Below are 16038 nucleotides of genomic sequence, written 5' to 3'. Positions count from 1 at the left end.
ATTTTTTTCTAGGCGTATCTGCTCTCAGTGCACAGCTAGCCAAACTCCCAATGGGTCTCAAGCATTTGAACCTTTCAAAGACCTCCATATCGCAAAAGGGTATTGAAATTCATAACCAATTTCCTGGACAAATATCATGTGTTATGTCATTTCCTCTGAACTTCCTGTGTATGTGTTGTCAGGGGTTAACAGTCTTGCCCAGGGGCTGAGTGCCAACCCTGCTGTCCCCACTACCCTCACACACCTGGACCTCTGTGGGAACTCACTCCGAGGAGACGACCTCTCAGTGTGTACATCTCCTGGTAGAAGTTGCTAGGCACAGATCTAGGATCAGCTAACACGCCACTCTGAATCATAAGGGGAGGGAGTCCAGAACTGATCTTAGATCAGTGTTGTATTGGCAACATAATCAAAATCTTAAATGTTCTGTCCTGGCTTTCATATTTTTCACACAAGCCACAGAAATGGTGTGAAATAGATTTTGAAATATTTAAGTGAAAGACCTAGTCCTAATTCCCCCTTCATTGTACTCAGTATTTTATGTTGTTTTCTTCATCATTTCTCTGACTCTTTTCACAGAATCTGTACAATTTCCTGGGTCAACATAACAGTCTAGTAACTCTGGATCTGTCCAGCAGTGACTGCTGTCTGGACCAAGTGAGTGAACCCTCATCCAATCCTAAGAAGAATTCACACTGCTATAGCTAGGCAATGATTGGACTTTAACCCTTTTTATGGTCACATTACATAGCTATTCTAAACCGAATCTATAATTAAGTAGATTAGTTTAATTGTAATAATATGCAATTGGCCTCCCGAGTGGCGCAGTGGTCTAAGGCACTGTGTCGCAGTGCTAGAGGCGTCACTACAGACCTGGGTCTGATCCCAGGCTGTGTCGTAGCTGACTGCGACCGGGATACCCATGAGGCGGCGCACAATTGGCCCAGTGTCGTCCGGGTTAGTGGAGGGTTTGGCTGGCCGGGATGTCCTTGTCCCATGGCACTCTAGCGACTCCTTGTGGCGGGCCGGGTGCATGCATGCTGACTCTGTTTGCCAGTTGTACAGTTTTTTCTCTGACACATTGGTGCAACTGGCTTCCTGGTTAAGCGAGCAGTGTGTCAAGAAGCAGTGCGGTTTGGCAGGGTCGTGTTTCGTAAGATTCATGGCTCTTGACCTTCGCCTCTCCTGAGTCCGTACGGGAGTTGCCGCAATGGGTCAAGACTGTAACTACCAATTGGATATCACAAAAATCGGAGAGAAAAAGTACAACAACAAATTATAGTATGCAATGACAGTGAACATGTTATATTTGGATATCATGTGAGCACTGTTTATAAGTAGCGTGCTGTCTGTTTTTGATATCACTTATCAATTTAAAAAATATATTTTTTGCTTTTTATATAGTTATATTTATGGATGTTGTTATATTTGTTGCTATGCAAATGGCCAGTCCATTTCGTAAATTACAGTCTGTAGTTCCCTAGACTTTGAGCTTGGATAAAAGCTGTGATGTCACTTGACTAGTCCATGTTATTCAGATGCTCAACACCTGTCTTCCAGGTCTGCACTTCACTTCTACGAGGTTCTCTCAGGCACCTCTCAGTGCTCAACATGTCGAAGAGTGTTTTCTCTCACAGGTGAGCCATACATCAACAAAATGGCTTGCTTATGCTAAAATAAGTCTGTCACTCAATAGTTGCTGTTGTCTTCTATGTCCATGTGTCATACTGCTCAGTTTGTCAAAGTGAGAACTTCAGAACACATAACTCAAGTGTGTTGGCATTCTTTTTAACCCACAGGAGAAGTAAAGATGTCCCGCATTCCTTCAAGCAGTTCTTTGGCACTGCACTGGCGCTGAGCAGTGTCAACCTGTCTGGAACCAAGCTCCCCCTGGAGGCACTCAAGTGAGCTTGCAGTCTGCTCCATTTATGCCATTTGCTCCATTTAACTGTATTACACCAAGAATGAAAATATGATCTAGAAAATTGGAGAATATTCCTGGAGAAAATGTGCATGTCTATAAATAGTCAGTGATGTATCTTTTAGACAGGATGTCATAATTATTTGTCTTTTTACTTTTTTTAAATGTTATACATTTATTTTTGCTTCATTTTAAAATGAAAAAGTAAGTAGTATAGAAACATTACTAAAAGTTGCAGTGAACAAGAAAGCAATCTAATCACACCAATTATTTAATTCCTGCATATTTCAGTATGCGTTGATGATTTAACTGAATAGAAAAGAAATCGTTGAGTTTGAATTAGTTTCTTTCTCCTCAGAGCACTTTTACTAGGGCTTGGCTGCAATCCTAATCTCAGTGAAGTATCACTGGATCTCAGCAGCTCTGAGGTAAGAGGCTGATCTACTGCCTTGGCCCTGGCACAGTTACCTGAATCTCCTGAGGGAGAAATTAAAGGGGAAGTCTACTCTGAAATAAAATTCAAAAATAAAATGTTGTCTTGTCACCCCTTTTATTTGGGCTGATGCGCTGAATATTCTGATTTAAAATTACTTAACTTTATTTACTTGTGTACTCTGAATGACAATCAAATACAGCACCAAAATACACTTGCTATCCTTTCTCTTAATGTTTTGTTTGTTTTACTTCAGCTAAGATCTGGAGGCTCTCAGATTCTGGAGGGCTGCATAGCTGAGATTCCCAACATCTCCAGCCTGGACATCTCAGACAACGGTGAGGCCTGAGTAGACACTGTATGTACATTGATTGTGAACGTTGTGTACCTTGATTGTTTTACTTGATATTGTGTTAAATGTGATGCTCAGGTTTGGATTCAGACCTGACCACTCTCTTGGTGTGGCTGGCCAAAAATCGCTCCATCCGCCACCTCTCACTGGGCAAGAACTTCAATAACATTAAGTCCAAGTACGAGACTTACTTACATTGAAATTTGATATATTTTTTAATTAGCCTGTCACTTATTAATATCCTCCTGTTTGTAACGTCCTCTCTGTCTGGAATGTAACGAAGTGTGCATGTCTTCCCACAGAAATTTGTCTCAAGTCCTGGACAACCTGGTGCACATGATACAGGAGGAGGAATCGGTGAGTCGACTCTTATGGTGATGCTTAGCAATAACAGCTTAGCATAAAAATGTGTCTAAACCATTCATTACCATTGTTCAACTAACCTCTTTGTCACTTAGCCCCTGACGTCCCTCTCCCTGGCTGACTCCAAGCTGAAGGGAGATCTGTCCATCGTGCTGAACGCTCTGGGCAGCAACACCAGCCTGAGCCGGGTGGACATCAGTGGCAACGGCATGGGAGACATGGGGGCCAAGATGCTGGCCAAGGCCCTACAGATCAACACCAAGCTCCGGTAAGAGGCCAAGACTCAAGAAGAGGTCAACTGTGCCAAGTTCCAATACTGCATAATATGGATTCTACTATATTCTATTGTTCTGTACAGTCATCTCTTATGCATTTGTACAGGACAGTTATGTGGGACAAAAACAATGTCAGCCTACAAGGCCTCCAGGATGTGGCAGCTGCGTTAGAAAAGTATGTATCTGTGTGTGTGTCACGATTTATATTTATCTACACTCCTCTGCACATCTTCCCATGGATGTTTTGGTTAGGATATGTGAGTAGGCATACACTTAGTTACATATACAGTACTGTTACCCTCTCTATTTCTTTCAGGAACCACACCATTCGCTTCATGCCTATCCCCATCATCGATGCTGCCCAGGCCCTCAAGGCCAGCCCTGAGAAAACAGAGGACGCCCTACTAAAGGTCAAAGTTCACATTTGTCTGCATGGTGGATATTTACGGATGACAGAATTGATGTCAATTGTCATTGATAAGAAGGCATCGATAGCAGTGTTGAATGCAAAAATGGTCACATTTCCATCTACATGAATTTTAAAACATTTTTAATTTGTTTATCAATCTCTACAAATCAATTCCCCTGCAGATGGAGCAGTATCTCCTAAGGAACCACGAGACTCGAAAATACCTCCAAGAGCAAGCTTACCGGCTCCAGCAAGGCATTGTCACGACAACGACACAACAGGTGACCCCTCTGTTTAAATGTTTGATATTTAACTTTGGTATTTTATTAGGATCCCCATCAGCTGTTGCAAAAGCAGCAGCTACTCTTCCTGTGGTCCACACAACATGAAACATAATACAGAGCATCAATAGACAAGAACAGCTCAAGGACAGAACTACATATTTTATTTAAAAAGGCACACGTAGCCTACATATCAATGCATACACACAAACTATCTAGTTTAAATAGGGGAGAGGCGTTGTGCCGCGAGGTGTTGCTTTATCTGTTTTTTGAAACCAGGTTTGCTGTGTATTTGAACAATATGAGATGGACGGAAGTTTCATGCAATAAGGGCTCTATACAATACTGAATGCTTTCTTAAATTTGTTCTGGATTTGGGGACTGTGAAAAGACCCCTAGTGGCATGTCTGGTGGGATAAGTGTGTGTGTCAGAGCTGTGTGTAAGTTGACGATGCAAACAATTTGGGACTTTCAATACATTGGCTGCATCACTTTTTATAAGAAACATTAGTCTCTCCATAACCCTTAGCCAAGAGAGACTGGCATGCATAGTATTTATATCAGCCCTCTGATTACAATGAAGCACAAAATGTGCTGCTCTGTTCTGGACCAGCTGCAGCTTAACTAGGTCTTTCCTTGCAGCACTGGGCCACACGACTGGACAATAATCAAAATTAGACAAAACTAGAGCCTGCAGAACTTGCTTTTTGGAGTGTGGTGTCAAAAAAGCAGAGCATCTCTTTATTACGGCCTGACCTCTCCCCATCCATTGAACCTATGTTTTGACCATGACAGTTTACAATCTAAGGTAATGCCAAGTAATTTAGTCTCCTCAAATTGTTCAACAGCCACACCATTCATTACCAGATTCAGCTGAGGTCTAGAACTTAAGGAATGATTTGTACCAAATACAATGCTCTTAGTTTTAGAGATGTTCAGGACCAGTTTATTACTGGCCACCCATTCCAAAACAAACTCTTTGTTAAGGGTTTCAGTGAATTCATTAATTGTGGTTGCTGATGCGTGTATGGTTAAGTCATCAGCATACATGGACACACATGCTTTGTTTTAATGCCAGTGGCAGGTCATTGGTAAAAATAGAAAAGAGTAGAAGGCCTGGAGAGCTGCCCTGCGGTACACCACACTTTACATGTTTGACATTAGAGAAGCTTCCATTAAAGAAAACCCTTTGAGTTCTATTAGATTACCATTTTGTGTATTCAAAGCTGAGGTGGAAAAGCCATAATGCGTACGTTTTTTTTTCAACAAAAGGTTATGGTCAATAATATCAAAGGCTGCACTGAAATCTAACAGTACAGCTCCCACCATCTTATTGTTGTAAATTTCTTTCATTTGTCTCGGCACTTTTTGGATAAATGTTAGTAGTACATTGAGTTTCCACTGGAGAAATGTAAAGTTACATAATACATTAAGTGTTGAATGACCATAAACCATTACATTACCTCCTCTGATAACCTCTGACCCCTTCTGCTGATCCAGATGATGGACATGATCTGTGTAAAGGTGCAGGACCACCTGAACTCTCTGAGGTATACAGAGACCGACGTTGTCCAGGAGGACATGAAGGTGGCCAAGAACCTCATGAAGGACGCCAGGAACTCCAAAAGAGTGAGCTGAGAACCAGACATATTGTTCTTATAGAATCGGTAGAACATACAGTATGAACGCAGAAGTGATAGAGCGTGGATTTCAAACTTTGATCTAAGAGAGACAAAAATGACAGGGTTAACATTAACCTCAAACTCTACATGGGACATGGGACATCCTGGTTAAATAACATTTAGAAAAACAAGGATACAAAAAGAGCTTCAAACTCCAATGTTTTTATTTTTGCCTCTTCCTCTTTCTTTCTCTCTGTCTGCTCCTCCTTCCATACCCTGCTCATCTATCTAGCTGCTGCCCAACCTGTACCACGTGAGGGGATCTCCTGGTAGCATGGGCGGCCCCCCTGACATGGGTGGCCCCATTCAGGACAAGCTAGAGTCCATGGCAGGAGAGATGGCCAGGGTCATGGATGGGCAGCTACAGGTACGCAACAGTCAACACAGCAGTAAATGAAAAATGTATTTTATTTTTCGAGACATATTTTGGGTGTTGATTTATCTTAGTGAATAACATAGTCCAGTCCTTGAAGTTGGGTGTTTTTGTCCTGCACAAGTGCCCACCTTGGTCATGTGCTTGATTGAGTAGTAGAATCAGGTGTGTGTGTGTGTGTGTGTGATTGGGCTTGAACAAAACTATGCAACCTTAGACACTGCCCTAGTCCTTGCAGCAACTGTGAATCCTGATGAAGGATTTTGAGACTGATTCCCTAACCTGTCAATGTTTTTAATTTGCTGTTTTATGATTTTGTTATACTCTTGTGAATTCTATGTTTTTTTTACTAGATTACTTGCAGTTTTTCATGTTGTCTGTCTAATTGTGTAACGACTTGGTGCTGCCTCTCTTGGCCAGGACTCTTTTGAAAAAGAGATTTCAAATCTCAATGAGCCCTTCCTAGTTAATTTTTTTTTTTTAAAGGAATAACAAGATAACATAAGCTAGCGCAATTAACTTGCCAACCCCGCTTCTCTCTCTCTCCCACTCCCAGACATTGTTGCAGTCTATGGTTGACACCGCTGAGGGCCTCTGTCCCCATGTGATGAAGAGGAGCAACCTGCACCAGGAGCTGATGAAGGCCGGTGCAGGCAGAATGACCGTCCCACATAGCTTCATCACCACCACACTACTGGAACAGTCAGGAGTCGACATCATCAACAAGATCAGGTGATCACCACATGGCCTGGTCAAGATCGCTAGCAGATGTTCTCATACAGAGTGACTAACAACAAGTGCGTTCAGCTAAGGAGAGGAAAACAACAACAAAACAATAGTATCTCCAAAAATAGTTCAAAGATTTATGCTGGGGTCTGGTCCAATGGTAGTCCTGCTGAACCCGGACTACCCATTGCCTGCTTTGTGCCCGTCACAAGTGACCTTCAACAGAAACGCTGGGGGGCTGGATTGGAGGAGCCCTTTTGAGACCTAATCAGTAAATCATTTCAAGTGTAGATGGTATCAGTTAATGTGAATTCAAACTGAATCAGTTCCTTGTGATCTGATCTGTGTATGACATCATAGACCTAGTGAAATAATTCTGATTATGTCACATAGCCTTAGCTGATAACCTTGCAATGTACGTAAACGTCACTCTCAGAAAACTACTGTAACAGTCTGTAAATATATGCAGCCCAGTCTTGATACAGTGCAGGTAGTAGAGGTAGTATCTGGCTCATGTTCTCCTCTCCGTCACACAGTGAAGTGAAGCTCAGTATGGCGTCCTTCCTCTCAGACCGTATCGTAGATGAGATCTTGGAATCCCTGTCCCGTTCCCAAAACACTCTGGTCAGTACTGTATACTAAAATAGATTATTTCTCTTCCGCACACATACACAGAGAGACACAATAATGCATTTTTGCTTAAATTACTTGTAATCCTGATTAGGGCACTTCGGCACCACATCAAAACAAATACTGGTGAAGAAACACTGACCGTGTATGCCTTTTCCTCTCTTCCCATCCAGGCAGAACACCTGACCAGAAAACCTCAACCTCTTATCCACCAGGAGCCCAACAAGATGGAGGTGCTGGAGGAGACGGTCCTCCAGCCTGAGGCCCAGACCCAGGAGCAGAGTCCTCACCATGCTGAGAGGCTGGAGGTGATGGATACCTATGTGGTAACTAAGACTAGTCCCTGTGAAGTTTTGTGATCCCTATCTGCTGTACTGAAGCATGACTCACTGGCTGACTGTTTTTTTTCTCTACTGTGTTTGTGACCTGCGGATGACACCCAAGTCCAAGAGGAAGAGCATTCTCTGCAGGATGCTGCGGCCTGTATCTGTGGCCTTTGGTGAGTTTATGTTCTACATCCCAGGTACAGTAGATCTGGTCAAATACATTTAGATTACAGTGCAGTAGTATTTCCGCAACTTGGAATGAGAGGTTTGGTTTTGCCTCGTTGGTTGTTCATCAGAAATGGAGTTTGACTTGGACAAGGCCCTGGAAGAAGTGCCTATATATGAGGAGGATCTGCCCCCTCCTCCCCCATTGGACAAGAAGCCGACGTACTTTGGCGAGCTGCCCACTATGGAGGCCCGGAAGCTAGAGCACCACACCAAGCTCCGCCCCAAACCGAAAAAGAGGACCAAACCTAGCCGAGCACCAGTAAGAAGCCTTCCACCTGCCCCCTCTCTCCAATTCCCCTTCTCTTTCTCCCTCTTCAACTCTTTCGGGCCTCTTTCTTTGTCTACCTACTATTCTGTATTGGTTGATGTAGGCCTAAATATTTTGGGGGTTTTCAGCGGGAACCAATCTGCACCTCTCCACCACCAGAAGTGGAGCAGAATAACCTCCTGGGAAAAGTGGATGAGGGTGTTGATGAATTCTTCTACAAGAAAATCACCAAACTTAGTTTTAAGTGAGTTTTAATTCCTATTATGCTGAACTCTTCCCAAAAAGTAAATGACATTACTGACGTTTTAGAATAAATTATTCTAGTTTCCGTAAGATTGAAATAACTCTGTGTTTTGTGTTAACGCATGCAGCAGTAAGCTAACAATGGCTAGATTGTTTGCAGGCTAACTAGCTACGGGTAAATGCCAAAATAGAGGAAACACCAAAGTGCCTTAAGGTGTTGGGCCAGAACAGCTTCAGTGAACATTGGCATAGAGTTCCAGACACTTGTAGAATCTATTGGAGTTGTTGATGGTGGCGCAAAACCCTGTCTCAGGCGCCGCTCCACAATCTCGCATAATTTAAAAATATATATATTTAACCTTTATTTAACTAGGCAAGTCAGTTAAGAACAAATTCTTATTTACAATGACGGCCTACCGGGGGACAGTGGGTCAAATGCCTTGTTCAGGGGCAGAATGACAGATTTTTCCTTTTGTCAGCTCTAGGATTCAATCCAGCAACCTTTGGGTTACTGGCCCAACGCTCTAACCACTAGGATATCTGCCGTCCCCATAAGTGTTCAATTGGGTTGAGATCTGGTGACTGACTGAGACACACACACACACACACACACCCTTTAAATCACCTATGCTCCTTTGAGACCCCTCTTTCAAAGTTGCTGAGATCTCTTCTAGCTATGGTAGCCAAAATAATGGGCAACTGGTCATTTTTATACATGACCCTAAGCATCATGGGATAATAATTGCTTAATTAACTCCGGAGCCACACCTGTTTGGAAGCACCTGCTTTCAATATACTTTGTTCCTCATTTACTCAAGTGTTTGCTTTATTTTGTTTGTTTACCTGTACCTTTTTAATTTCTGTATTTAGAAGTTGTTAATTATAGAAGTTGTGAGTGTGTACTGTTCAGCAAAAGCATTCTCTAACATTTTCAGACGAGCCTCCCTGAGGGGCTCCTCCAACATCCAGGAGGGGTCGGAGAAGAAACGGGAATCCCGGAAAAGCGGCTTCCTTAACCTCATCAAGTCTCGCACCTCGAAGTCCGAGAAGAGCCATGGAACAGCTGCCACCATCACCCCGTCTTCTGCGACTGTCAGCACTGTGACAGAGGGGCCCTTGTCCCCCAAGGCTCCGTTGTGGGACCACTCTGAAATCTCCCCTGACCACTCACAAAAGCTGCCAACCCCTGAACCCACTGAGGAACAGCACTCCGAGAGTGAAAGTAAGGGTAGTCCTCATGGTGGCCGGCACTTTGGGGTCCCCATAATGGGAATGGACCTCCTGGCGGAGATGAGAAAAATGCATGAGAAAATAGTCGCTCATAAGGTGGGTAAACTGACCAGATTTCGCAAATTTTTTACTCTGTTAAGTGTATGAGCCAGTAGCACCCCTTAGCACAGCGTTTTCCAAACTCGTGCATGTTTTGGTTTTTCCCTTAACACTACACAGCTGTTTCAAATGAGCAAAGCTTGATGATTAGTTGATTATTTGAATCAGATGTGTAGTGCTAGGGCAACGTGAACCCCTTGGAGTCCCGAGGATCGAGTTTGGGAAACCCTGCCTTAGCCTCATTGAAGTACTGAATAATGACCTTCTTGCAGGGTAACACACAACCTCTTCTGAAAAAGTCCAAGATAGTAAGGAATAAGCAGGGAGATAGTAATATGTTTGTTCTTTTAAAGTTACACTATTTCCTGTCTTCAGCTGTAGATCTACCATTTATTTGGAAAGCTACAGATTGTCATGAGTGGATAACTGTGAAGGTGCTGCCCTATAGTGGCTTTATATGGAACATCCATGTCTCAGCTTGATTCAGACTGTTGAATACAGAACCATGCAGTGGAAAACACATTTGTGCCTCTAAAATCAGGTTTAGGACTAAAGACATTGGCCATACTGAAAGTTTGTTCTTTTTACAGTCTGACTCTTCAGACAAGGCAGATGATAAACAAGGTGAGTTGGCCTCTATCCCAATCAGATAATTAGATTTTTTTAATGACATTTAGTGATATCTTTATGTACAGAAGGATGGCTCAACTTAATTATGCTACGTCTGTCTTGCCGTTCAGCTTGCCAGCTGCCATGTGGTACAATAAAAGTGAACAACATGTTTAATTAAAATCGAGCGCTAGGTAACACTTTGTTTAGACAGTCCCTTGTAGAAGCTCTACGAACCATCCACACTGTTGCTGTGTCCAATATGGGTATTCTTTGTTATGTCTCTCTGTAGGAAAGCCAAAGGGTCCAGCATCGTTGATAGACTTGTCGTCGAAAGCGCCCAGGTCTAAACCCACCAGTGTTACACCCAGACCCCCAGCACCCCAGAGCATCAAGCCCCACATGGGACCACACACTTTGGGACCCCTGAGCCCTCGCGCCAGCAGCAGCCACAGCCCAGGTAGGCATATGACTAAGTATACTTTATTGATAGTGATATTCAGATGGCAAATAAGGGCACCAGAAGCCAAAATAGATGAAGATTACTTAGTTTGTGATTTTGTCTTGCCTTAATTTGTCCTATTGTCTGTAACCATTCTTTATTTTGTCTATTTTTCACCCTCAGATGACACCCCTGACTCCTGTCTAGGAAATGTATCCCCAAAAGGACCACTGCCCGCCCCTCGCCTGAAGAGAGCGCCCTCAGACTATGAGAGGGAGGAGGAGAGTAGCCACATTAATGGTAGGTTTATCTATTACCCGTGTGCCCTCCATCCAGAATAATTGATTTAGGAACAGCGCACCACAGTCCAAAGTGTTGATATTGAGAGTAAATCGAATAAACAAAGCTGTTTTGCTTCATGTAAAGACAAAGAGATTTATGTCAATTCACTGAGAACATAGTATGAATTAGAAATAGTCACTATGTGAGTTTGATAGAATTGAATAGACACCTGGTATGATTGAAGCATAAAATCATCTTTCACCCTCATCACTCTCTCCATCAGTTGAACTCACAGGAGACTCCAGCCCATTTGACTTGGACCAAGAGATGGACAGGTCTGCTATTGGTGGGAGACAGTGGTCCTCCCTGAAGCGCTCCACTTCTGTGGTACAGGAAGTAGAAGGTCGAGAACGCACCAAGTCCCTCCCTGCATCTGGTTAGACCTATTACCTTCAGCTCTATTTTTTACTTACAACATGTACAGTGTTGTAGTGTTGTGTGTATCAACTAATAATAGTAAAGTACGTTTTGGCAGTTCCAAAAGTGGCCGTACCTTTTGAATAACATGCGGTGTTACTGGCCGTTCGCAGTAATGGTAGTTGTAGGGGTTTCTCCAGGAGCTCCGGTAGCTATTTGTGTTGGTTTATTAGTACTCACACAGCTGTGACATTGTTTGTAGTACCAGTAGTTATGGTTGTAGGCTACCAGTTGTAGCTTCCTCATTGTTTAGTACCATATCAGCTCACACACCACTCTCTTGCAGTGAGACCTTCATCTATGGTGGACCTTGTCCACTGCCAAAGCCCTGGGGTGTTTGAAAAAGACAACACCGAAGAGGACTTCCCTCCTACCCCTGACACGGACCAAAAACAGGATCTCAGGCCTGACAACGTGGAGGAGGACACCATGACGACATCCCAGTGTAGAAAGAAAAGCTACATCTAGATTCTCTCTACTTTCTCCAAAGTGTTCCATGTAGTGTCCAAGTGTGGAGAATTGTAATGCAGCCAAAGAGCAAAGAACAAAAAAAAGCTTATGGACAAAACCATGCCAATACCTTACTCTGAATTATCTTACTCTAAACAAAGACCGTTGATTGGCTTATTCAATCAACCAATAAGCACTGCTGTGTTCCTATGTCTAATTTGCATGTTATGTATTTATGTATTAACACACTGAAAGAGACATGGATGTGTTGAAAAGTATGTGGACACCTGCTCAATGAAACATCTCATTCCAAAATCATGGGCATTAATATGGAGTTGGTCATCCCTTTGCTGCTATAACAGCCTCCACTCTTCTGGGAAGGCTTTCCACTAGATGTTGGAACATTGCTGTGGGGACTTGATTCCATTCAGCCACGAAAGCATTAGTGAGGTCGGGCACTGATGTTGGGCGATTAGGCCTGGCTCGCAGTCAGCGTTCCAATTCATCCCAAAGGTGTTCGATAGTCAAGTTCTAACACACCGATCTCGACAAACCATTTCTGTCTGGACCTCGCTTTGTGCACGGGGGCATTGTCATGCTGAAACAGGAAAGGGCCTTGCCACAAGGTTGAAAGCATACAATAATTTAGAATGGCATTGTATGCTATAGCATTAAGATTTCCCTCCACTGGAACTAAGGGTCCTAGCCTGAACCATGAAAAACAGCCCCAGTCCATGATTCCTCCTCCAAACTTTACAGTTGGTACTATGCATTGGGGCAGGAAGCGTTCTCCTGGCATCTGCCAATCCCAGATGTATCCATTGGACTGACAGATGGTGATGCGTGATTCATCACTCCAGAGAATGCGTTTCCACTGCTCCGGAGTCCAATGGCGGCATGCTTTACACCACTCCAGCCGACACTTGCCTTTGCTCATGGTGATAATAGGCTTGTGTGCGGCAGCTCGGCCATGGAAACCCATTTCATGAAGCTCCCGACGAACAGTTCTTGTGCTGATGTTGCTTCAAGAGGCAGTTTGGAACTCGGTGTTGAGTGTTGCAACCGAGGACAGACTATTTTTACGCGCTTAGGCAGTCCTGTTCTGTGAGCTTGTGTGACCTACCACTTCGCGGCTGAGCCGTTGTTTCACCTAGATGTTTCCACTTCACAATAACAGCACTTGCAGTTGACCGGGGAAGCTCCAGCAGGACAGAAATTTGACGAACTGACTTGTTGGAAAGGTGGAATCCTATGACCGAAAAGTCCTATGACAGTGCCACGTTGAAAGTCACATCTCTTCAGTAAGGCCATTCTACTGCCAATGTTTGTCTATGGATATTGCATGGCGGTGTGCTCGGTTTTTATACACCTGTCCACAACGGTGTGCCTGAAATAGCCAAATCCACTAATTTGAAGGGAACTCCACATACGTGTATGTACGTACAGTACGAGTCACACGTTTGGACACAACCAACTCATTCCAGGGTTTTTCTTTATTTTTACTATTTTCTACATTGTAGAATAATAGTGAAGACATCCAAACTATGAAATGACACATGGAATCATGTAGTAACCAAAAAAGTGTTAAACAAATCTAAATATTTTGGATTCTTCAAAGTAGCCACCCTTTTCCGTGATGACAGCTTTGCACACTCTTGGCATTCTCTTAACCAGCTTCACCTGGAATGCTTTTCCAACAGTCTTGAAGGAGTTCCCACATATGCTGAGAACTTGTTGGCTGCTTTTCCTTCACTCTGTGGTCCAACTCATCCCAAATGATCTCAATTGGGTTGAGGTTGTTTTTTTTGTTTTTTTTGGAGGCCAGGTCATCTGATGCAGCACTCCATCACTCTCATTCTTGGTCAAATAACCCTTACACAGCCTGGAGGTATGTTGGGTCATTGTCCTGTTGGAAAGCAAATGATCGTCCCACAGCGAAACCAGATGAGATGGCATATCGCTGCAGAATGCTGTGGTAGCCATGCTGGTTAAGTGTGCCTTGAATTCTAAATAAATCACGACAGTGTCACCAGCAAAGCACCATCACACCTCCTCCATGCTTCACGATGGGAACCACACATGTGGAGATCATCCGTTCACCTACTCTGCATCTCACAAAGACACAGAAGTTGGAACCAAAATTCAAATTTTTTGGACTCATCAGACCAAAGGACAGATTTCCATCGGTCTAATGTCCATTGTTCATGTTTCTTGGCTCAAGCAAGTCTCTTCTTCGTATTGGTGTCCTTTTAGTAGGGTTGTCTTTGCAGCAATTCGACCATGAAGGCCTGATTCACGCAGTCTCCTCTCCTCATAATATGGACTTGGTCTTTTACCAAATAGGGCTATCTTCTGTATACCTTGTCACAACACAACGGATTGGCTTAAATGCATTAAGAAGGAAATTCCACAAATGACCTTTTAACAAGGCACACCTGTTAATTGAAATGCATTCCAGATGACTACCTCGTGAATCTGGTTGAGAGAATGCCAAGTGTGTGTGCAAAGCTGTCAAGGCAAAAGGTGGTTACTTTGAAGAATCTCAAATATAAAATATATTTTGATTTGTTTAATGACGCACGGATCCCTTTAGCGGGATAATTTTCGTAAACAACCGCTGAATTGCAGAGCGCCAAATAAAAAATAGAAATAAATATATATATATATATTTATAATCATGAAATCACAAGTGAAATATACCAAAACACAGCGTAGCTTGTTGTTAATCCACCTATCGTGTCAGATTTTGAAAATATGCTTTACAGCGAAAGCAATCCAAGCGTTTGTGAGTTTATCCATCACTAGACAAAACAGTAAGAACAGCTAGCCGCAAATTAGCTTGGTCACAAAAGTCAGAAAAGCAATACAATTAATCGCTTACCTTTGATCTTCGGATGTTTGCACTCACGAGACTCCCAGTTACACAATAAATGTTATTTTTGTTCGATAAAGATTATTTTTATAACCAAAAACCTCCATTTGGTTTGCGCGTTATGTTCAGAAAACCACAGGCTCGTGCCGGTCCTGAAGGGCAGACGAAAATTCCAAAAAGTATCCGTAATGTTCGTAGAAACATGTCAAAAGTTTTTTATAATCAATCCTCAGGTTGTTTTTAACATACATAATCGATAATATTTCAACCGGACGGTAAACTATCCAATACTACAGAGAAAGAAAATGTCGAGCTACAACTCTCGTGCGCATGAACTAATCAAAGGACACCTGAAGCGTTTTGATAAATCTCGCTCATTTTTCAAAATAAAAGCTTGAAACTATGTCTAAAGCCTGGTCACAGCCTGAGGAAGCCATTGGAAAAGGAATATGGTTGATACCCCTTTAAATGGAGGATGGGCAAGCAATGGAACAGGGATTTTTCCAAATAAAAGGCACTTCCGGGTTGGATTTCCTCAGGTTTTCGCCTGCAAAATCTGTTCTGTTTTACTCACAGACAATATTTTGACAGTTTTGGAAACTTTAGAGTGTTTTCTATCCTAATCTGTCAATTTATATGCATATTCTAGCATCTGGGCCTGAGAAATAGTCCGTTTACCTTGGGAATGTTATTTTTTCAAACATAAAAATAGTGCCCCCTAGCTGAAAGAGGTTAACACTTTTTTTGGTTACTACATGATTCCATATGTGTTATTTCATAGTTTTGATGTCTTCATTATTATTACAATGTAGAAAATAGTACAAATGAAGAACCCTTGAATGAGTAGGTGTGTCAAATGTTGACTGGTAGTGTGTGTGGTATTTACATTGTACCATGGGCACATTTGATCTAGTAAACCTTTATTAATGATAGGCATAATATAACTTTGATTTATCATGATTTATATGAAATACATTTATTGTGGGGCTTGGTGATGGTTTCCAGTTTTATTGGTTAAATTGATTTGTGCTAAATACATAAAATAAAAACCTTTAATGTAGTTGTCA

The 16038-nt window shown here is 42.6% G+C and overlaps 1 protein-coding gene across 5 annotated transcripts in view; it reads left to right on the top strand.

Annotated features, from left to right (window-relative positions):
• LOC139558680 (F-actin-uncapping protein LRRC16A-like) overlaps positions 1 to 16031 on the top strand; it is a 28890-nt gene extending 12859 nt beyond the window's left edge. For 2 of the 5 annotated variants that reach the window (XM_071373985.1, XM_071373989.1), the window contains 27 exons: positions 13 to 99; positions 183 to 286; positions 580 to 657; positions 1561 to 1637; positions 1800 to 1904; positions 2280 to 2349; positions 2611 to 2692; positions 2785 to 2884; positions 3009 to 3063; positions 3165 to 3337; positions 3451 to 3519; positions 3661 to 3754; positions 3936 to 4034; positions 5535 to 5663; positions 5949 to 6083; positions 6646 to 6821; positions 7352 to 7439; positions 7619 to 7771; positions 7890 to 7968; positions 8068 to 8258; positions 8396 to 8511; positions 9446 to 9836; positions 10430 to 10463; positions 10741 to 10908; positions 11074 to 11190; positions 11456 to 11608; positions 11936 to 16031. In XM_071373985.1, coding sequence (XP_071230086.1) covers positions 13 to 99; positions 183 to 286; positions 580 to 657; positions 1561 to 1637; positions 1800 to 1904; positions 2280 to 2349; positions 2611 to 2692; positions 2785 to 2884; positions 3009 to 3063; positions 3165 to 3337; positions 3451 to 3519; positions 3661 to 3754; positions 3936 to 4034; positions 5535 to 5663; positions 5949 to 6083; positions 6646 to 6821; positions 7352 to 7439; positions 7619 to 7771; positions 7890 to 7968; positions 8068 to 8258; positions 8396 to 8511; positions 9446 to 9836; positions 10430 to 10463; positions 10741 to 10908; positions 11074 to 11190; positions 11456 to 11608; positions 11936 to 12117 — 3305 coding nt within the window. In that variant the 3' untranslated portion in view covers positions 12118 to 16031. The remainder of the gene's footprint in view (positions 1 to 12; positions 100 to 182; positions 287 to 579; positions 658 to 1560; positions 1638 to 1799; positions 1905 to 2279; positions 2350 to 2610; positions 2693 to 2784; positions 2885 to 3008; positions 3064 to 3164; positions 3338 to 3450; positions 3520 to 3660; positions 3755 to 3935; positions 4035 to 5534; positions 5664 to 5948; positions 6084 to 6645; positions 6822 to 7351; positions 7440 to 7618; positions 7772 to 7889; positions 7969 to 8067; positions 8259 to 8395; positions 8512 to 9445; positions 9837 to 10429; positions 10464 to 10740; positions 10909 to 11073; positions 11191 to 11455; positions 11609 to 11935) is intronic. The other 3 variants (XM_071373988.1, XM_071373986.1, XM_071373987.1) reach the window with 3 other exon arrangements.
• Positions 16032 to 16038: the final 7 nt, after the last annotated feature.

Source organism: Salvelinus alpinus, chromosome 29 (assembly GCF_045679555.1).
Source record: "Salvelinus alpinus chromosome 29, SLU_Salpinus.1, whole genome shotgun sequence".
NCBI lineage: Eukaryota > Metazoa > Chordata > Actinopteri > Salmoniformes > Salmonidae > Salvelinus > Salvelinus alpinus.
The sequence above is the reverse complement of the archived record's forward strand: the minus strand, read 5'-3'. Positions and strand labels throughout refer to the sequence as shown.